The sequence below is a fragment of the Dreissena polymorpha genome, chromosome 4 (assembly GCF_020536995.1).
Source record: "Dreissena polymorpha isolate Duluth1 chromosome 4, UMN_Dpol_1.0, whole genome shotgun sequence".
NCBI classification, from domain to species: domain Eukaryota; kingdom Metazoa; phylum Mollusca; class Bivalvia; order Myida; family Dreissenidae; genus Dreissena; species Dreissena polymorpha.
In genome coordinates this window covers 110,834,767-110,856,187 of record NC_068358.1, presented here as the reverse complement: position 1 = coordinate 110,856,187, position 21,421 = coordinate 110,834,767, and the positions used below count along the sequence as shown (strand labels likewise).

The following is a 21,421-nucleotide window of genomic DNA, read 5'->3' as shown; positions in this document are numbered from 1 at the left end:
CCCCTTTTATACTTAGATAATTGAACATTTTGCTTAAATTGCCATAACTTCTTTATTTATGATCACATTTGATTCATACTTTGACAAAACAACACTTACCTGACATACCACAATGCACTCCACCCAAACAATCCCCCATGCCCCACCCAAGAATCCCCCCCCCCCTCCAAAACCAAGAATCCCCCCCCCCAAAAAAATAAATAATTCTTTTCCCCTTATTTTTGAAAGATCATCTATTAAATGACCACACACCCACATTATACCCCCCCCCCCCCTCCCATGATGGCTTACGTTATACTGTCAAGCACTCAAATAGTCGAGCGCGCTGTCCTCTGACAGCTCTTGTTCATTTGCTTCTGAGTGGGAAAGGGTTAAATAGTATGTGTCTTGTCTATACATTTAAAAATAGTTTATAAAACTGTTTGATATGTACATGTAAGTGATATCCAACTAAGAGTGAATATCAACATTCTTAACATACTATTACCACAGATTGTTAACCTTTTAAATGTGATATAAAAAGTGTCACCATAATATTTTGTCCATTAAAAGTCTGAATTTGTCATTTGCTTTATCATAATACTTACTTCCAAATGACAATAAAACATTCTTAACATACTATTACCACAGATTGTTAACCTTTTAAATGTGATATAAAAAGTGTCACCATAATATTTTGTCCATTAAAAGTCTGAATTTGTCATTTTCTTTATCATAATACTTACTTCCAACTGACAATAAAAATACAACAAAATACATATAAATTATTTTAACTAATAAATATCGATTTTCAGTTACAATCAGTCAATATGCCAGATGTTTGAGTTCATATGAGAAAGATTAAAAAACAAATACAATGATGTTGCCAGAAGTAGTTTTATGTAATCTTTATGGAAGGAAAGTAATTGTTTACCTAAACATATGGAGAAAGCAAGAAACAATATTCAAACAAGAGCTGTCACCATAGGATGACTTATGCCCCCTATAAACGCTTGATAGAAGTTATGAGCTTTTTTCGATACCTAAACGCAGATTTCAAAACCTAAATGCAGACCCTAAGTTCAAGGTCAAGATCACTGGGGTCAAAATTTGTGTGCGAATGGAAAGGCCTTGTTCATATACACATGCATACCAAATAGGAAGGTTATATCTCAAGGGACATAGTAGTTATGAGCATTTTCAAAACCTAAACGCAGATTTCGAAACCTAAATGCGGACCCTATCTTCAAGGTCACTGGGGTCAAAATGTTTGTGCGTATGGAAAGGCCTTGTCCATATACACATGCATACCAAATATGAAGGTTATATCTCAAGGGACATAAAAGTTATGAGCATTTTTCGAAACCTAAACGCAGATTTTGAAACCTAAACGCGGACCCTAAGTTCAAGGTCACAAGGGTCAAAATTTGTGTGCGTATGGAAAGGCCTTGTCCATATACACATGCATACCAAATATGAAGGTTATATCTCAAGGGACATGGAAGTTATGAGCATTTTTTTAAACCTAAAGGTAGATTTTGAAACCTAAACGCTGACCCTAAGTTCAAGATCAAGGTCACAGGGGTAAATTTTTTTGTGCGTATGGAAAGGCCTTGTCCATATACACATGCATACAAAATATGAAGGTTATATCTCAAGGGACATAGAAGTTATGAGCATTTTTCGAAACCTAAACGCAGATTTCGAAACCTAAGCGCGGACCCTAAGTTCAAGTTCAAGGTCACAGGGGTTAAAATTTGTGTGCGTATGGAAAGGCCTTGTCCATATAAACATGCATACCAAATATGAAGGTTATATCTTAAGGGACATAGAAGTTATGAGAATTATTTAAAACCGAAACGCAGATTTTGAAACCTAAACGCGGACCCTAAGTTCAAGGTCAAGGTCACAGGGGTAAAAATTTGTATGTGTATGAAAAGGCCTTGTCCATATACACATGCATACCTCATAAGAAGGTTATATCTCAAGGGACATGGAAGTTATGAGCATTTTTGAAACCTTAACGCAAAGTGTGACGGAAAGACGGACAGACAGGCAGACAGACAGACAGACAGACGGACAGTCCAATCACTATATGCCACCTTTTCTTCGAAAGGGGGCATACAAATTAACAACCCTAAAATTACCTACAGTCCATGAAAATAGTTGAACACGCAATTGATTTAATCAATCTAAAAATGATGTCCATAATATATATATATATAGCCAATACAATATAAAACTTAATCAACAAAATAATCAAGTTCTACTGAAATAGATGGTTGGATTGGATGCTAATGTATAACAAAACAGAAATATTACAAAAATACATGTTTACCACTCAAGACTCCAAAAGCTTCAGATCTAGTTTAAACAACTGTTTGGTAATAACAACAAATGTTACATTAAGTCCAACTCATGAAAGCAGAAATGGTAAATTTCGAAATTTTTGTATGAACAAAATGCAATTACACTGAATTGCATGGTGAAAATAGGATGGTTATCAAACTGGGCCTTAATTTTATGTCAACAAATATTGCTGAAGATTTCTATATAACTGTAAGACTAAGAGAGAAAAGGGGAGTTGCACATCTATTTTTATAAATAAAGGGAAATAACTCTGAAGTTCTATGTCGAAATTGGCTGGTGATCAACATTGGCCTCCATTTTATGTCAAGAAACATTTCAGAATGTTTTGTGAAGATATGATGAAAACTGTATGACTTAATCATGTACATTAAATTTTGTTGTCTACATTATATTGACTGGCAGTTCTATTGAGGTAAGACTTTAATCCTACCCCTTTAACACAAAACAATACCACAAAACTCTTTGACATTTTCAAAACAAGAGCTGTCACCATAGGATGACTAATGCCCCCTATAAATGCTTGATATAAGTTATGAGCTTTCTTCGAAACCTAAACGCAGATTGCGAAACCTAAATGCGGAATCTAAGTTCAAGGTCACTGTCACAGGGGTCAAAATTTGTGTGCGTATGGAAAGGCCTTGTCCTTATACATATGCATGCCAAATATGAACAAGGGCTGTTTGTAAAACATGCATGCCCTCCATATGGGCTCTCAGTTGTAGTGACAGCTATTTTGTAAATATGTTTTTTGTCACTGTGACCTTGACCTTTGACCTAGTGACCTGAAAATAAATAGGGGTCATCTGCGAGTCATGATCAATTTACCTATGAAGTTTCATGATCCTAGCCATAAGCTTTCTTGAGTTATCATCGGGAAACCATTTTACTATTTTGGGTCACTGTGACCTTGACCTTTGACCTAGTGACCTGAAAATCAATAGGGGTCATCTGCCAGTCATGATCAATGTACCTATGAAGTTTCATGATCCTAGGCATAAGCGTTCTTGAGTTATCATCTGGAAACCATTTTACTATTTCGGGTCACCGTGACCTTGACCTTTGATCTAGTGACCTCAAAATCAATAGGGGTCATCTGCGAGTCATGATCAATGTACCTATCAAGTTTCATGATCCTAGGCATAAGCGTTTTTGAGTTATCATCCAGAAACCATTTTACTATTTCGGGTCACCGTGACCTTTGACCAAGTGACCTGAAAATCAATAGGGGTCATCTGCTAGTCATGATCAATCTTCCTTTCAAGTGTCATGATCCTAGGCATAAGCGTTCTTGAATTATCATCCGGAAACCATTTTACTATTTCGGGTCACAGTGACCTTGACCTTTGACCTAGTGACCTCAAAATCAATAGGGGTAATCTGCAAGTCATGATCAATGTACCTATGAAGTTTCATGATCCTAGGCCTAAGCGTTCTTGAGTTATCATCCGGAAACCACCTGGTTGACGGAGCGACAGACCGACCGACATGTGCAAAGCAATATACCCGCTCTTCTTCAAAGGGGGGCATAAATATCTGAAGCGACATAGAAGTTATGAGCATTTTTCGAAAACTAAACGCAAAGTGTGACGGACAGACAGACAGACAGACAGTTCGGGGCATAAAAAATATAACACTGGTATTAATCTGAAATGGCTGAGTTCTCATACAGCCATACTGTTTTCTTTGAGGTTTATTTGAAAACAATGATACAAAATTCTTAAGTAATGTTCAAAGGGAATATTCCATTGCATTACCATTAACTTAAATGATATAAGAAACTTAATTCTGTTAATTTCTTAATACGCATCAATTGTTTAAATACAAAATTACATTAATTGCCTTTTCCACAAACAGGAGGAATTCAACGATTCTAAGAAATTTGCTTAAGTTGTCACTCAACAGCTTTGGGGCAACATGCCCCGGATTTCAACTTCGGGGAATGTCAATATCCTTCTTGGAAAAAAATCCTGGCATGCTGCCAGATGCTTCATGTCAGAGTCCCTCAGTGAAGTGTATGCCGAGAACTGTGGCTACTGCAGTGATGGCGAATACAGTTAGAATGACGAGGGTCCACTTGCACACACACTTGCGTCGCTCCTTGGCGAGGGTGCGCTGTATCAAGCGGTGATAGTCGGGCTTGTCCATCCACTCTGGTAGCCTCTCAATACCGTCACCAGCCTGCAATGGTAGGTTATATATGAGCCTCACTCTTTGGAAACAGGGCTTAATGCATGTGCATAAAGTGTTATTCCCAATTAGCCTGTGCAGTCCTAAACTGGATTTTTGCAAACAAGAGACTTCCTTTAAACGAAAAATACCATAAAGGCTAATCTGACATGACACTGTTATGAATATGCATCAAACCCTGTTTTCCCAATGCAAGGCTTATTAAGAGATTACTAGGTAAGTGTTGATGACACTTAACTTAGCTAGGCTTAGAAAACCTATGTATATACGGGCTGAAGTAAGACGTTTACCAAGCAAATGAACTTATCTGTATTCAACATTTACTTGGTATTATATTCATTCCATTATTTCGGGATTGTTATGTCTTCATTTTGAAAGTAAACTTAAGACAAGTAGAACCTTAAAGATCATTGAATGCTCACTGAGGATCTGATGATCAGTGGTATACTACTTGAGACCCCTGGTTTAGGTCTACTTGTGACAGCGGGAGTAATTGGAACATATCTTGCTATTCAAGCCTTTATAAAACATTCCACATCCTGGCACTGTTGATGCCAATTTTGACTGTGGAGGCATGATAATGATTTTAACAAAAGTAGTAGACAAAAATTATCTGATGTTTCAAACAAAGATTTAACCCATGGGCTTTTTCCTTTTAAGAGAATAACATTTTATTAGTATGCTAATAAAGTCCATTTTGTTAATTTTTAATTTGTGATGTAAGCCTATATAAAAGATATCACATCTCCATACAGGTGTGGTCATTTTTGACCCCAACAGAAATGGTTACAACAAATTATGCAAAGGACCATCTGATGTTACACAAAAATATCAGATTTGACCAAAGCGAGATAATTTGGACTAACTTTGAAGTGGATAATATCTAGATATGACTATAAACCAAAGATATATTTAAAAGGATTTTTCCATTTTAGTCAAATTAAAACTGGTAAACCCCAGGGTGAGGCCACTTTTTACCCAAAGGGCATTAGTAGAACATACTTTGTAAATGACCTCTACATGATGCTACAGACCAACTATGAGCCATGTGCTATGCTGTTCCAGAAAATGCTGATTTTTAAGGTTTTCTCTCTTAAGTCACATACAAAATTTAATGGTGTATTCTTGGGCATGACCAGTTTTCACCCCAAGGGCAAAATTTGAACAAACTGTTTGGAGGATCTCAGTTACCAAATATATGAAAGTCGTGGGCTTTGCTGTTACAGACAAGAAGGTTTTTTTTTAAGGATTTTCATATATAAGTACATCTAAACTAATAAACTCTGAGGCAAGGCCACTTATTACGCATGGACCATAATTTGATCCAACTTTGTAGAGGACTTCTAGGTTTTATTCAATAGCAAGTAGGAAAGCCATCGGCTTTGCAGTTTCAGACAAGATTTTAACAGTTTTCCCTATATGTTTTTTCAGAACGGATGACCCTTGGGGAGTGGCCACTTTTGAACAAACTTAGAAGAAGAAGACTATATGATAATGCATACAAGTATATGTACAACTGCTGACCCATCGGGGGATGCCACTTTTAAATCTTGGGACATAATTTGAACAAACTTAAAGTCTCTATAACGCTCAAAATCTACGAAAATTTCGTTAAGTATTTCGTAAAATAAAGTTAACACCTTAACAATCAGTGTGCCTTATAGCAATAGCCAAAAATTCAACGCTAGATGTGGTATGATTACATAGATTTTTGTAGATACAAAACGCTCGTTTTTATTTATTTGTGGCCACAATTAATTCCCGCGAATATTTCTATTTATACGACACACAAATACCATGTTAGTGTTCATGTGTGTCGTATGAATAGATATGAGAAACAATAATAAAAACAAGCATTTTGTATCTACAAACATCTATTTTACCAGACCACATCTGACGTTGAAATTTCGGCAATTGCCATAAGGAACACTAATTTTTAATTGGTTAAGTTTATTTTACGAACAATTGTACGAATTTTTCGTTGATTTTGAATAGTAATGTTACCCCGTACTTTAAATGTTTAGGACCACAAATGATGTAACATAACAGGAATCAAACCTGTTTGCCTTGTGGTTTCAGAGTAGATTATTTTTTATGCCCCCAGATCGAATGATCAGGGCATATTGTTTTTGGCCTGTCTGGCTGTCATTCTGTCCCAAAACTTTAACCTTGGTTAAAGATTTGTGATAACTTTTTCAATATTGAAGATAGCAACTTGGTATTTGGCATGCATGTGTATACAGAGCTCCAGATAAGGATTTAGTCTAAAGGGTATTTCACCCCCTGATATTATTGTCAATGCGTATTTTACTCCTTTGTTTCAGCCATAAAGGGTTAGGAATATTAAGGGGTATTTTCCATTTCCATAGAAAACGGAAAAAGTAAAAGGCGTGTTTAATCTAGAAATAGTATTATTATTTGTTATTTATATTTTCAAATGCAAACAGAATATATTTAAATAGAGGATATGAACAGACTTTCTTTAAAAATATTCCCGCAAGTTGCTTAAAACGTCCCTTTTCGATCCACAAACATGATGGGCCGCCATTTTTATTACAAACTTATTTTGATTGACTTACTTTTGATTCAAAGGTTACCTTACACTAAAAACTTAACTGGATTATTGTTAAACCGGTTACGCACTTTAATCGATTTAAAATACGTACCAAGATTTGTAAAGCGTTTTGTTACGTACTGGGCCGATTTTTAATGCGTTTTTTTATTTTTTCAATGCGTAAATACGCAGATACGCCTCTTATCTAGAGCCCTGTGTGTATATCATGAAGCTGCACATTTTGAGTGGTGAAAGGTCAAGGTCATTCTTCAAGGTCAAAAGTCAAAAAATACAATCCAAGAGAAATAATAAGCTTTAAAAGGGAGATAATTTATAAACCTGCCAAATGATATATTGAAATATTATTTCAAAGCGGCCCAATAGGGTGCATTGTGTTTCTGACAAACACATCTCTTGTTTTTAGTTTTTGCCATATACATTAAACAAAAACAAGTTTACAACAGGGTTACAGGGTCTCCTTTGACCTCCAGGAGATGATTAAACAAACTTTGTAACGGACCACAATATAATGTTACAAACCAAATATTAAACCTTTATTGCTGTTTCAGAGCAGATTTTGAAGTTTTCATTTTGAAAATGCTTTTTTGAAGGTGTTCCCTTATTAATCAACAAACTGAAACAGTTTGAACAATTTTCATAGAGGACTAACATTCCTTTTAAGTGTTGTCAAATACAGTTCAGATGTTACAGAGAAGATAACACTTTAAGAAAACTTGTACATACATAATAATTATACCGACATATACTGGTACTGTGTGCGACATACGCATGCCACGCATGTAACAGAGTTGCAGATGCATGACAGATATCAACGAATTCCAATAAATCAGTTGAACTTACACTGACTGAAGACAACATTAAAATATCAAATAAGAAGAAAATAAACAATATTATGTCTTTTACTGTGTATGATTCCAGTATTCAACTATGTTAAAATTCACCTAAATCTTTTAGAAAGGGTGTAATTTCATAAATGCCAGTATGATGATGGAAAAAGGTCAGTAACTCTATATAGGAGTTAAGTTCATAAAGTTAAATTTGATTGAAATACCAGTTGCACTGATATTTAACATGGAAATATATTGACGAATGACCAGTGACTGATGAGTCATAATTCTCTTAAATGAAATGGTGTCCAGTTATGCATACTCTTCTTGACAACTCAAAATGTTATGGATGAGGAATTCTCTTGACATTATGTTTTCTCCGACAGCGGTAATTTTTCACCTGAATAGCAACATTTTATGGATTGGTTTTTTTCTACAATGCAGGCTGTCAAGTGACCTTTTTTCAAAAAGTAGGAAAAAATAGGAACTACTTTTGCAAGAAAAGTAGGAAAAAATTAGGAAAAAGTAGGAACTTTTCCCTCAAAAGTAGGAATACATAATACTAATTTTTTAGACACAGGTCCAGGAAACATAGCTTGAAACAGAGCAGGAGTGCCATCACATGTTCTGTATGGATACCCACTTGAAGCTACCTTAAGGGCCCAGAAGATTTCAGCCTTTTGTATCTGTTCCTTGTGTGATGGATGTACCTGCATACAGATAGATTTATCCCCACCACCCTGAGAGCTGCTTGGCTTTGGGGCACTTCCACGCTTTTGTGAATTATCATGCATGTATTTCATGTTTTCCTTGTGTTTTTATCCATCTGCATGACTTATCAGTTGATTAGCACCAGAATTACAACAAGATGGACTTCATTCAGACAGTATAATATCTTGCAAACTCATTGCCGGTATCTCTCTTGCACCATGATTCAAGTGTTTTTCCACTGTTGTCCAACTTTTCCATCCATGAAGGGTTAAACTTTGTTTTCCCACTAGGCATTTTAGCACTTATACTGTATCTATGATAATTAAGTTTCAAGCAAAGCTACCCTGATAAAGAAGTATACATGTAATTAGATGCTGTTTATTTTGGTGTATCATCAAATAAGTGGTTAGAGGTCTTCTGTGTATCGATATAAAAATGGTAATTATATTGTGCATGTTATATCCTTAAGCAGAAGACCAAATTTATTTAGTGATACACCAACTTGTTGTTCAAGATTAATACAAATGTACTAGTATATAAAGCAGTGTCAATGCTCTGCTACAGCTACATTGTGAAACCTTTAAATTGACAATAGGGTGCAGTTATAATAACTTAAGTTACATTCAAAATGACTGGTGATTGCAGAGCAGATTTTACAACTGGAGATAGGACCTTATCACCTGACATCTTTTATGACATCATTGATTGGGCAATGAAACAGTTGCACTACATTGTTTATTCCAGTTTCAAATAATGGTTTTTACATTATTGATGACTTCGCGGAAGTGTAATAATGCTGTTAAATAATTTTAATACTACGCTTTAACACCTTGAAGTTACCTCACTAGCTATGGCATCATTAGACAAGAATTGTGTTTGTCAGAAACACAATGCCCACTATTGCGCCGCTTTAAAATAAAATTTCAAATTCATCATTTGGCAGGTTCAGAAATTATCTCCCTTTTAAAGCTTATTACTTTCCTTGGATTGTATTTTTTTACTTTTGACCTTGAAGGATGACCTTCACCTTTCACCACTCAAAATGTGCAGCTTCATGAGATACACATGCATGACAAATATCAAGTTGTTATCTTTAATATTGCAAAAGTTATGGCCCATATTAAAGTTCTCGGACGGACACACAGACAGACAGACAGACAGACAGACAGACAAACGGACTAACAGTACAACTGCTATATGCCACCCTACCGGGAGCATAAAAATGTATCAGGGCATTTAGGCTCTGTGCATTTATCTTTAATTACTAAACATGATGTACCTATGATATCAATAGAACATCATATCCGTTGTCATGTAATACAGAATTTATTACATTATATTTGTAAATGTGAAAACTCGGCAAAGCATCAGTTTTATCTTTTTCCAATAACTTGTGTAATAAATTCCATATTACATAACCACTCATACAATACATGGTATCTCTATATCTCTACATTCCAAACAGCAATATCATGTAAACATGCATAAGGTTTGGTCAAATTGTTGTCAATGGAAACAAAATAAAACTGGAATAAACAATGGGTTCCCTCAGCTCTTGCATCACTGGGAACTGTGTAAGGTAGTGAAGTCTGCAGTGAACAAATGCTATGGAAGTAAACAAGGCACTATTGTTACTTAAAAAAAAAACTTGTCAATAATTTGAAAAGTTACATAAGAAATAAATATTTATGCTTCCTGAAGAGGTGCTAGCAGACAGTCAGCATGGGTTTGTTTGAGGGTTAATTGTCAGGTCTCATCTAGATGAATGCAAATTAACAGGGATACAGTCATGCCATAGATTCATTCATACTGCAAGTTTACTAAATAAACTCTTAAAAAAAATATATTCTCAATTGAAAATGAAAAAGTAGGAATAGTAGGAAGATTTGGTAAAAAAATAGGAAAAAGTAGGATCCTGATGAAAAAGTAGGAAATAGTAGGAAATAGTAGGAAAAAGTATGACCGCTTGACAGCCTGACAATGGTTCATTCTGTTTTCTTGCATGCAAATGCATCTCACTGCATATATCATTGATGTTTCTGAATTGCTACCGGTAATAACATGTTTCAGACGTAAACATGTCATGTATCAAATACCATTCTTGTTGTAAACATGTTTTTATATAGCTCTTTTGTAAACAGATTGTTTTCGATATTTAAATACCTATTCCAATAACAATATTCCCATACGGATTCTCATGACGCTATTCGAACTCCTATTCCAAAATAACTATACTATTTTCATCCTTATTCTGATGACACTATTCCCATACCTTTAGTCCATGTGCCTTGAGTATCAGGTATTGCTCAAGGTAGGAGGGCTGGTTCAAACTGCCAGCCTGCAATGGAAATTCAGATGTCACTTAATAAATCAAGATGCCATTAGGTGAAATAATGTTAACATTATATTCTTGACACTTAGTTATGTTGCTAATATATTCACTGAAAAAGCTTCCATTGCTACCAGTTCCTAGATGATACGAATATCAATATTTCTTTAAATGAAGTATGGAATTATGTTGTTGTTTTTTGTTCAAAACTTATTGAAATATTTGAAATTCACAACTATGTGTGACAGGCTAAGGATAAACCCTGTACCATTGTGACAAGCAATATTGAGTATCAAGCTCTCTGAGAGTGGGCTAAAAACATAAACTATAGAAACCTTACAATAATTTTCTTGCACAGTGTATGAGGACATAAGTTTAAAGGAACACAACCGTTTATTGGAAATGATGTAATAATGTCTCGGGTTTGCACCATCACTAATGATTTAATAACATGATGTTTTAAATGCTTACAATGAAAAGCCACTTGCTCAACATTTACAATTACCAAATAAATAACAAGAAATTAACCATGACTATGCCATCTACATGATGTTTTACAAAATACCTTATTTATGTTTAATCATTAGCTAGATGCGCATGTTTCCTACACCCACAATTTATTGCAATACCTTTATCCAAACCCACAGTATTTAGCAGAAGCTTTCTTTTTTAACTAACCTAATTTGCCCAAAATGCAAAACCAAACTAGAAATGCATGTAAGCTTCCTGCCAAAAAAAATCATAACAAAACCTCCTTCCTTACTCAGAAGTTAATATTAGCTTACCATCTTAATGTATAGTGAACCTTAACTTTTATTGCCCTCTAATGCAATCCAAAGTTTTGGTCTCCATTTAAGCATGGTATGTCCAAAGCTTCATCAAGGTTGGTCAAGGCAATAATACCATATCTTTGCTTTCAGCCCACCCGCTGGCCATACACCTATTTTCGCATTCACTCCTGTCAAAACTTGCAAACACACAACTGCATAGTTTAAGGAACTGAATGCATGAACAATGGAATGATGTTCATTTTAACGTTTAGGTTTACTTTAATAGATAAAGTTGTTTCCTCACACATATTGGATTGACAGGCAGATGGACGGAATCTGAAGTACATATTGTTTTAATTTTTAGGTTTACTTTAAAGTAGAAGGAAAAATACATATTAGGGGCTACAAGCACTCAAGGGCTCACATGAGACACAAAGAAATTTAACTGTTTATTTATGTATAAAAATGAAAATGGCCCCACCCCCTGGCAGCTAGTGTTTAGCCAAAGTAAGCAGAATGTGCTCATAGTGAACCTTTGTGATCACTTTTTGTATGTCATCGGTCATGGGCCATCAGCATTAATCTTGTTAATACTCTCAACACATGATCAATTGCCAAATCTGTATTTTTCTTAAATCCAGGCAGAGTTTTTAACAGAGTCACTTTAGGTAAAAAACTAGGATGCAAGGTCAACTTAGAGAAAAAGCTTGACTGAAACTCTAAAAATTGAATGTGTTGCCTAATCTTCATTAAACTTGCTTTCCTCCCTTATGATTCTTATATCTCAGCCAAGTTTCACAATGGATTTGGTGTGTTGTAAATCCAAAGAGTGGGTCAGTTTTCCTTATTTGGTTATAGTTAAACATTTTGATTTTGAACACTCAAGATCAGCGTTTTTCCCTTTTGTATAAAGTACCGTAAAACAGCACTATCCCAATTAGGAAAAAACTACAAAATTCCTAATTGTTGGAAAAGAATCCCAATTGAAGGTTTAAAAAAAAATACTTTTTATTATAAATAAAATGCAAAATTAAGATAGTTTCCCGATGCAGAACATAATGGCTTGAATCTAAGTAAATATAATATTGACAACAACACTAAGTTGTCAATTTTATAAAGTGTTTTGGAGCAAACAAATCAAATACATTATACACCAATTTCCCAATATGAAGACTTCATGATGCGACGTTTCACAATATCAGGTTTTTTCGCGCACATTTTTACCATTTGGGCTTGTACCGGAACTTTTCCCAATTGGGCACAAAGAATCGCTGTAGATGTCAAATGCATTGCCCACTCTTTATGGAACTAGCTCACAACATTTGTGCATATGTTATTTAAGTTGATTTTTAAAATTGTTCCTCTTGTTTAAATACATGGCCCCACAGGGGCAGGGAAGATTTCCTTAGAATTGGTCACAGTTAAACCTTCTGATAACTCCCTCAAAACAATTGTCCCAACGACATTTGACTGAGTTTGAAACTGGGTTACATGGAATCAACACATAGGTCACTAGTTCGAATTTAAGAAAAACCTTATGAACACTTTAGAGGCTAAATGTATTGCCAAACATTGTAAAATACTGACCACAAACAACAGACAAAATGAGATAACAAATCTGACCATGAGCACAATCCATTAGAAAGTTGTGCTCCGTCAGCTAAAAAATAAGACTACAATCTTTCGATCACCTAAAATCATATTACATACTTTTGTCAAATACTGTTATCCGTATACATGAACATATAAGTGTCTTCATAAAAATCTTTGAGGAGTTCAAGGTAATTAGTATCTAGATCAACTTTCTTACCGTAACTGGGAGAAAAAGGTATTTCAATAAATTACATTTACAGTACACAGCTTTTATAGCAGTACACTGTATATTCTGCTTTAGGGTAGAGAATTGATATATATTATATTTTATTGTTGGTGATTATTTTATGAAGAGAATGCATTATCTACAGAGAAGTATTAATTGATATATTATATATGAACAGTTCACGTGGAGTTCAATAACATTATCTGACAAAAGCTTAAGCCTAACGTTACATGACCCTGTGACCTTGCCCTTCCACCTGTTGACCCCAGTCTTGATAGGGGTATTGACTTCTTTTTATGTCCCCCACTATAGTAGTGGGGGACATATTGTTTTTGCCCTGTCTGTTGGTCTGTCTGTTGGTCTGTTGGTCTGTCTGTTTGCGCCAACTTTAACATTTTGCAATAACTTTTGCTATATTGAAGATAGCAACTTCATATTTGGCATGCATGTGTATCTCATGAAGCTGCACATTTTGAGTGGTGAAAGGTCAAGGTCAAGGTCATCCTTCAAGGTCAGGGGTCAAATATATGTGGCCAAAATCGCTCATTTTATGAATACTTTTGCAATATTGAAGATAGCAACTTGATATTTGGCATGCATGTGTATCTCATGGAGCTGCACATTTTGAGTGGTGAAAGGTCAAGTTCAAGGTCATCCTTCAAGGTCAGAGGTCAATTATATGTGGCCAAAATCGCTCATTTTATGAATACTTTTGCAATATTGAAGATAGCAACTTGATATTTGGCATGCATGTGTATCTCATGGAGCTGCACATTTTGAGTGGTGAAAGGTCAAGGTCAAGGTCATCCTTCACAAGGTCTCCATAGCAACAGGTACAAAGCAAACACTCCTAACTCTTCAAAGGGAGGTAAATAAACTCATAAACATGAACCAAAAGAGGTATATAAACTCATAAACCTGAACCAAAAATCAAAAGAAAAACATTTTACCTTTCCTTTTGACAGTTTCATGGCGTTTTTCAGTGTCAACTGATATGCCAACTTTTCATCATCTGTAAGGCTTCCTGTTTTTCCCTCATCGTCCATAAATAAAGGGTTTAATTTGGCCATTGCAGCATCGCTTGAGATCTTACCACAGTAAATGTCTCTAAGATTTATCTTCTCCTGTTTGTACTTGTTTGATTTATTTTCGTTGAACACAGTGTCTTGTGAAAATTTCACAGATTTCACCTCATGGATTTCTGACTCTGACACCGAACGTTTATGTTCCCCATTTTGTGACTCAGACAAATGTGAAATGTTTGAGCTGCTTGTAAGAATGGATTTCAGAGTTCGCGTAGATCCTTCATTTATAGTTGAGCCTTTTGAGGACACTTTGGAGCTTTTGGTATTCTTTTTGTATGTACCTTCTTTTGCTTTAAGATCCTCATTCTCCCCAATTTCATTCACTGATTCAATGGTAGCATAGTCTGGGTCAACAACATCAGATACTGAACGCACTCTGGGATAAGGCACATCATGAGTTTGATTGTCAACTTCGACTATAGCATCATTATCTGATCTAACCAAAGTATCAAGATCAGGCCAATCATCTTCCATCTCATCTAAACTATCACACAAGTTCTCTTGGCGACACAGTTTATGAGAACATCTTTTTAAATCACTGCAATTTATACTAGGTTCATCAACCTTGTGAACTATTACTTCTGTCAGTATTTCTGTTGACACAACCTCTTTGCCTTCACTTTCATCTTCTGAGTTTATCTGATAATCATGAGGAATCAAAGGACTGGAGGAAAATTGAGAATTAGGTAATATATTTTTTGATTGTGAAAGTAAAGTAAATGAATCAGTTCTTGTTAAAACACTTGATTCTGCTGCTAAATTTGATCCATGGCTATTGTTTTTGCCTTCATCATTCACCAAACCTTTATTTTCGTAGCAATGTACGTCCTTCAAACCATCTTCATGCGAATCTTCATTCTTTCTCACTAAACTGTCTGAACTGCCTGATTTTTGGTATTTTTGCTTTTCATCAAACTTACTTTTATTTTGATCATTAATATTTTCATTTTTAGATTCACCTTCTTTGTCATCAATTTCAGCAGTCACATCTACCTGAATTTTCTCATTGTTAAGTGGCCCTAGCAGTTCTGGAAGGTTTCTTTTCTTAGTCACTTTTGCATACACTGGGATGTCTTCATGTACCTCTTGACTGATCCTCAAGAAACTATCAAATGTTTTACTTTGAGTTAAAGTATTCCTGTTAACGTCCATTAACTGATTTTCTTCATCAATGTATACCTCTTTTCCTGAATAAACCCCATGGACACCATTTGCAACTCTTAGATGACCATTTGTAAGTTGGCCATTATGGACCATTTTCTCACCCTGTGTGACTGGATTGCTCAACTGCCGGTCTTTTGTTCTTGGGAATGTCTCGTACATGGTGACATGCAAGGATATGTTTTGGTCGTCTTCAGCATTGAAAGTGGCCTGGTGGTCAGTGAAGACGGGGTTCACTTTCAGACTGGTTTGCCTACGGCCTAAAATGCGTCCACCATACACAGCCTGAAAACATAACCTCAGAAATCAGGTGTTGTAACACTATATAACAGTCGCCAAAATAACATGTGATATCCAAGCAAAATTCCTTCAATTTCATGAATTTTCTCGCATGTTTATACCACTTATGATAATTGCTTGGTTATTAGGTTTGATCTCTGTAAATATTCTTAACAATTATTGCCTTGGAAAGAGGTCATATTAACTTGATTGATCAACATTTTGAATACATTGGTTTTTCAACATGCTTGTATTGTTAAAAATAGTTTCATTCAAAAGTATTTATTAAACTGTTCAATAATGAAACGGCCATGTTGCGTTTAACAAGCAATTTATTTTCTCCTATGAACATGAGCATTTTGAAAATATTTTTAGACTGGGCAATCAAATTGCGTTGAAGCCCAGTCATTGTGCCTTGAGAAATAGATTTAAGTTAATAATTGTAATCTGGAATCAAAATAAGTTGTAAGTTTATTATCAGTCTTATTTATATACCACACAATAAACGAAACTAACATTTCTACAAACTGTGTACATCTTATTGCATATATCCCGAGTCATGCAAAATAAGGTCTTATGCCAAAAGCGCCAAGAGTTACAAGCTCCAGAACAGTCATACATTTGCTAGTCTGGTAAGGAGCTACTATGAAACCAAGAACCTTGGGTGGGTAGCTCAGTAGCTCTGGACCTGACTGCACGGATGCCTATGGCATAAGACATACAACCCATTTGTGTATGATACAGTTCATATGGAAATGACTCTATGAAATAATGTAGCATGATCTTAATCTAATAAAATTGTCTTAATGATATATATTTTAATAGTAACTCATATTGCATCTTAATTACAGGCCAGATGTTGCATGATAAAAACCATTATCAACAAGTGCAATATTCACGCAAAAGAACAAGTTATAAGAATGGCAATATCAATACAGTAGCAAACAATCAAACTCAAAAAGGTCTTACAGGATAGCAATTCTCGTTCCGATCCACTACTTAAACCACAAAACACAAGCTAAAACTATGATACATGAAAAAATGGGATCAAGTCACACCTTAAAATAGACGAATACATTGATAAATTGTGTGCACGTTGGCAACCAAATGTAAGAAAAACAAAATCACAATAATGGAATACAAACTGTGACGTGGCATGTTGCTAAATAAATAAATTAATTAACTTATGTAAAGTTGGAATGCAACAATAATTCTAGAATGGACTGTTACAGCTTCATTTGCTTGGTTTTGACCATGCAAATGTCAGTGGTCATAAAAACAAAGATAAAAGCCATAAATTATAGAGTTATCAATTAAAAATAGATGGACCTTTGCTCATGCACCGCATGGGCAAACTCCCTTTGCTCATACACCGCATGGGCTAACCCCCCTTTGCTCATGCACCGCATGGGCAAATCCCCTTTGCTCATGCACTGCATGGGCAAACCCCCTTTGCTCATACACATGCGGTGCATTAGCAAAGGGGGTTTGCCCGTGCGGTGTATGAGCAAAAGGGGCTTGCCCATACGGTGCTGAAACAGTCCATTCTAGAATTAATGCCGTATTCTAACTTTACATAATAGACTGTTTTAATTAAAATTAAATATAAATAAGAGCTTAATCACAAACATGAATAAAAAACACACCCCTATTTCAGAGGTAATTAGCATCGTTATTCTAAGGATAAGTTCAAAGGCAAACAGATCACTGCATACAAGTATTTTGCGCTTCACATCTAAACCTAATGGCCATGAAATATGTTAAGTTTCAAATAAATCGCTTGAGAAATGCTTCTTCCATAAACATGGCTGAAGTCAAAGGGCACTCAAGAATGTTTGGGTCACTCTTCATGGTAAAAGTTTCTAACATATGTGTACTTCATGGTGATGACAATAATTTGAAGTTTCAATCCATAGATGAAATTACATCAACAAACATATAATATTTTGTGTGGACAGACCAACAAACCAACTGACCAAACAGCCAAATAACCAATCAATCAACTGACCACCCAACCAACTGACCAAGCAAAGGACTGACCAAACAACCAAATTACCAATCAAAGACGTAACTAACCAAACAACTTACCAACCAACGGACTTATTGACAGACCAAACAAAATGACTCCACTTTACCCTGTTCGCCTGTTAAATCATATATATTATGCTATGTATATGACCATTTCACCAGGGATCAGCAGGCTGGGATGAAATATGTCCCAGTCAATCTAAATAATAAATGATATACTGAAGTCTGAACAAGATATACTGAAGTCTGAACAATTAACCCATCTGTCAAGACAATGACTATACATATTGCTATGTGTAAAAGTTGCTCAGTTCTTATACCCCATTAGCATTTTATTGATTGTTTGTAAGGCGTTAGCAGTTATTGATGGTCCTCGATGGTTATCTTTCCTATAAGCCTGAATGGGTTGTCATAATTTGCCAGTTTGCTATAAAAAATACAGTTGTACTTTGATTTTCAATCAAAAGTATGGTGCTTAGATATTCCATTTACAAGACACAATGAAATTTGAAAAAGACCTGAGCATTATGCGTAAATGGTCTAATGTGGCCAGTGTTGCTATTGCGCAGTCTTCGCATCTTGCAGTGTGGTCAGGAGATCCCTAATGATATTATGAAGCCTTTTGTGATTTTATAGCGGACAGCCTATCTCCTGACCAAACTGCAAGATTTTGCAGGCTCGGCTGAGCTAGGCTGGTCGAAATGCAGTAAGACCCATTTCCCCATGACATGGCTCTAAAATAAAGTGTGATTTGAATGTGCCAAAAGAAAACTGCATGTTAATCAAATATTTACATACCAAAATATTTTGATGGTGAAGAAATAAATTATAATAAGCCTTTTGAGGACAAATATTATGTGATCTCCTGTAGTTAAATTTTGATCTTTTAACACAATTATGTAGACTGAATATACGTGCACTTAATAACACACATTTCATGCTGTCAATATAATAAGTGAAAAGAAAACAGCACTTTTACCTTTGTTTTCCATTTAATTATTGAGAAACATAAATTTTCTATCTTCATTTCATTGTCAGAGTAATACAGAAAATATCTTTTTTAAAGATATGTTTTGTTATAAAAGACAAACTATGGCATCACTCATGATATCACATTTCTTAATAAACCTTAATCATGTATTACAATTTTCTGAGGTTTCATAAAATCAAAACCTGTTTTTTGAGGTAGTAGTAGATAATAGCAGATAATATCGTATAATATCTCCTTTGATTGTCAGTTTTTATCAATATATATTGACAGATTTTGTGCAACGACAATACCTTCAAACATTGCCATGAATAAAATATTGTATATTTTGTAAATAAATAAATAATAAACTAAAATGAAACATTGAAACAAATGAAACGTTTTAGCAGGCGTTTAAACAACTAAAATAAATTAATAATTAATAATTTATTTGTCCATTGTCAGTTTATAAAATACAGTATTTTGGTTCGATAATTATAAATATGTAAACACACGTACTTACAATTGGACAGAAAACAATGGTCTCAAAACAGCAGTGTATACCCACATTATAGGCTCATAAAAATAACTGGTGTGTGGACATCATGTCAAAACTGAGGTTTAAAGTGCTACCGGTTATTAGGGAGATTAATTTGTTTATCCTGTTAGATAAACAGTAAAGCTTTAAGCAGGAAATAATCAATGACATTGCATTTACAGCTTTCCAAGAAGCAATCCAAAATGTTTTGTGTTGTACTTGACAAATTTGACAAACTCGAAAAAAAATGTTTCAGATTCGCAAATTTTCATTTAGTAATAATATTTGCGGGGAAACAGTAATAATTCACAATTATTTAAAATATCCATTATATGCATCTTTTGACAATTTAAACAATTAATAACCTGAAAATTAAAAAATGTTCCAAATGCAAAACGATAATAATTTGGAAAGTTCTGTTGTTATCGTTATTTTTCATGACACAACATGGATTGCTTATATAAAGTATAAAAAAAACATCACCTTCTGTAAGATCAAGGATGGCCAAGTGGTTTAAGTTATAGACTTTCACTCCAATGGTCAGTGGTTTAAGTCCAGTTGAGGATTACTTTTTTTCTATCTTTAATGTTATTATTGCTTTTTACTGGAGCTATGATTTAGTCCCAATGTTTATATTTATCAATTTAAATCATTTCATGACAAACTTCAGTCATGCCAAAATCTGTGAAAATGTCCCTTTAGAGCATCAACACTAAGGAAGTTCAAAAACATATATTTCTTAAACACAAAAAAATTAACAAATTACAATATTTACCATATCACCCCACTCAGGGTGGTCAAACTTGTTCACGCCAAATCCATGGCAGTATTCCATAACAGTAGAGTTATTTTGTTTCAATATTCAAAAATGTATTTCCTGTATTTGTCAGCTGTACATTACCATAGATCTGCAGGCTAATTCTGTTAGAATTGAGCCTTGCCCTTGGAAATCCGGGCTTAATGCACATGCGTAACATGTTGTCCCAAATTAGCCTGTGCAATCAATGCAGAACTGGAAAAATTCCATAATAGGGGAAAGTGTTGTCCTTGATTACATGTAGTTTGTGCCCACTGTGTTAAGCCCAGTTTTCCTTGAACACAGTTTGTTTAGTTTTATAACACATTTTTTTAAATGTAAATTTTCTGATTATCTTACTATTGAAACTACTAAATTCATATGTTTACGATGCAAAATTATTTACTCATTTTTCAAAAAAAAAATTACACAAAAATATATTATTCTAAAGAGTTCAGATAAATTGTCATCTTTTTGACAAATTGTCATTATCAAAATGTTTCATTTCTTTGTGCATATGATAAAATTTTCACATTTTAACTCTTACTTTACCTATTAATAATAACATACATCAAATGACCTTGAATTAACATTAATGTAGACAGAAGAAATAAACAGGTGGAAGAAATAATAAGTTATCAGTCAGCTATAATGTTTACATCAATAACTTCATCCATAAATCTTATATCTTTAAAACTGTTCCATATTGGTTTATCTCAAACAAATTTGAAATTATATAGTCTTAGTAATTGAAGATCAGTAATTTCCGGCATTCAAGCGTTTACATTCCTTTGAACCAATATTCTGCTAATGTGTCGTTACAACATTGTGCTGACATTGTCAACCACAGGCATGCCAGTCAAGCCATTGTAAAATCAATAGAGATTGTTAGGAGGGCAACAGCAGCTACATTAGTCCATTCACATGTAAAATAGCAGTAAATGTGGAAAAAATATTGTCTGAGAAAATTATGAAAACCAGAGTTGCCTTGTAGGTGTAT

At 34.7% G+C, this 21,421-nt stretch overlaps 1 protein-coding gene across 1 annotated transcript; it reads right to left on the bottom strand.

Moving 5' to 3' along the window:
- Positions 1-220: 220 nt before the first annotated feature.
- LOC127878696 (uncharacterized) lies at positions 221-20,460 on the bottom strand. The gene is made up of 5 exons (XM_052425225.1): positions 20,401-20,460; positions 16,692-16,796; positions 14,518-16,098; positions 10,922-10,987; positions 221-4,527 (listed from the first exon to the last, which is right to left on the bottom strand). The coding sequence occupies exons 1-5, from the start codon at positions 20,458-20,460 to the stop codon at positions 4,342-4,344; spliced, it is 1,998 nt and encodes a 665-aa protein (XP_052281185.1). The 3' UTR covers positions 221-4,341.
- Positions 20,461-21,421: the final 961 nt, after the last annotated feature.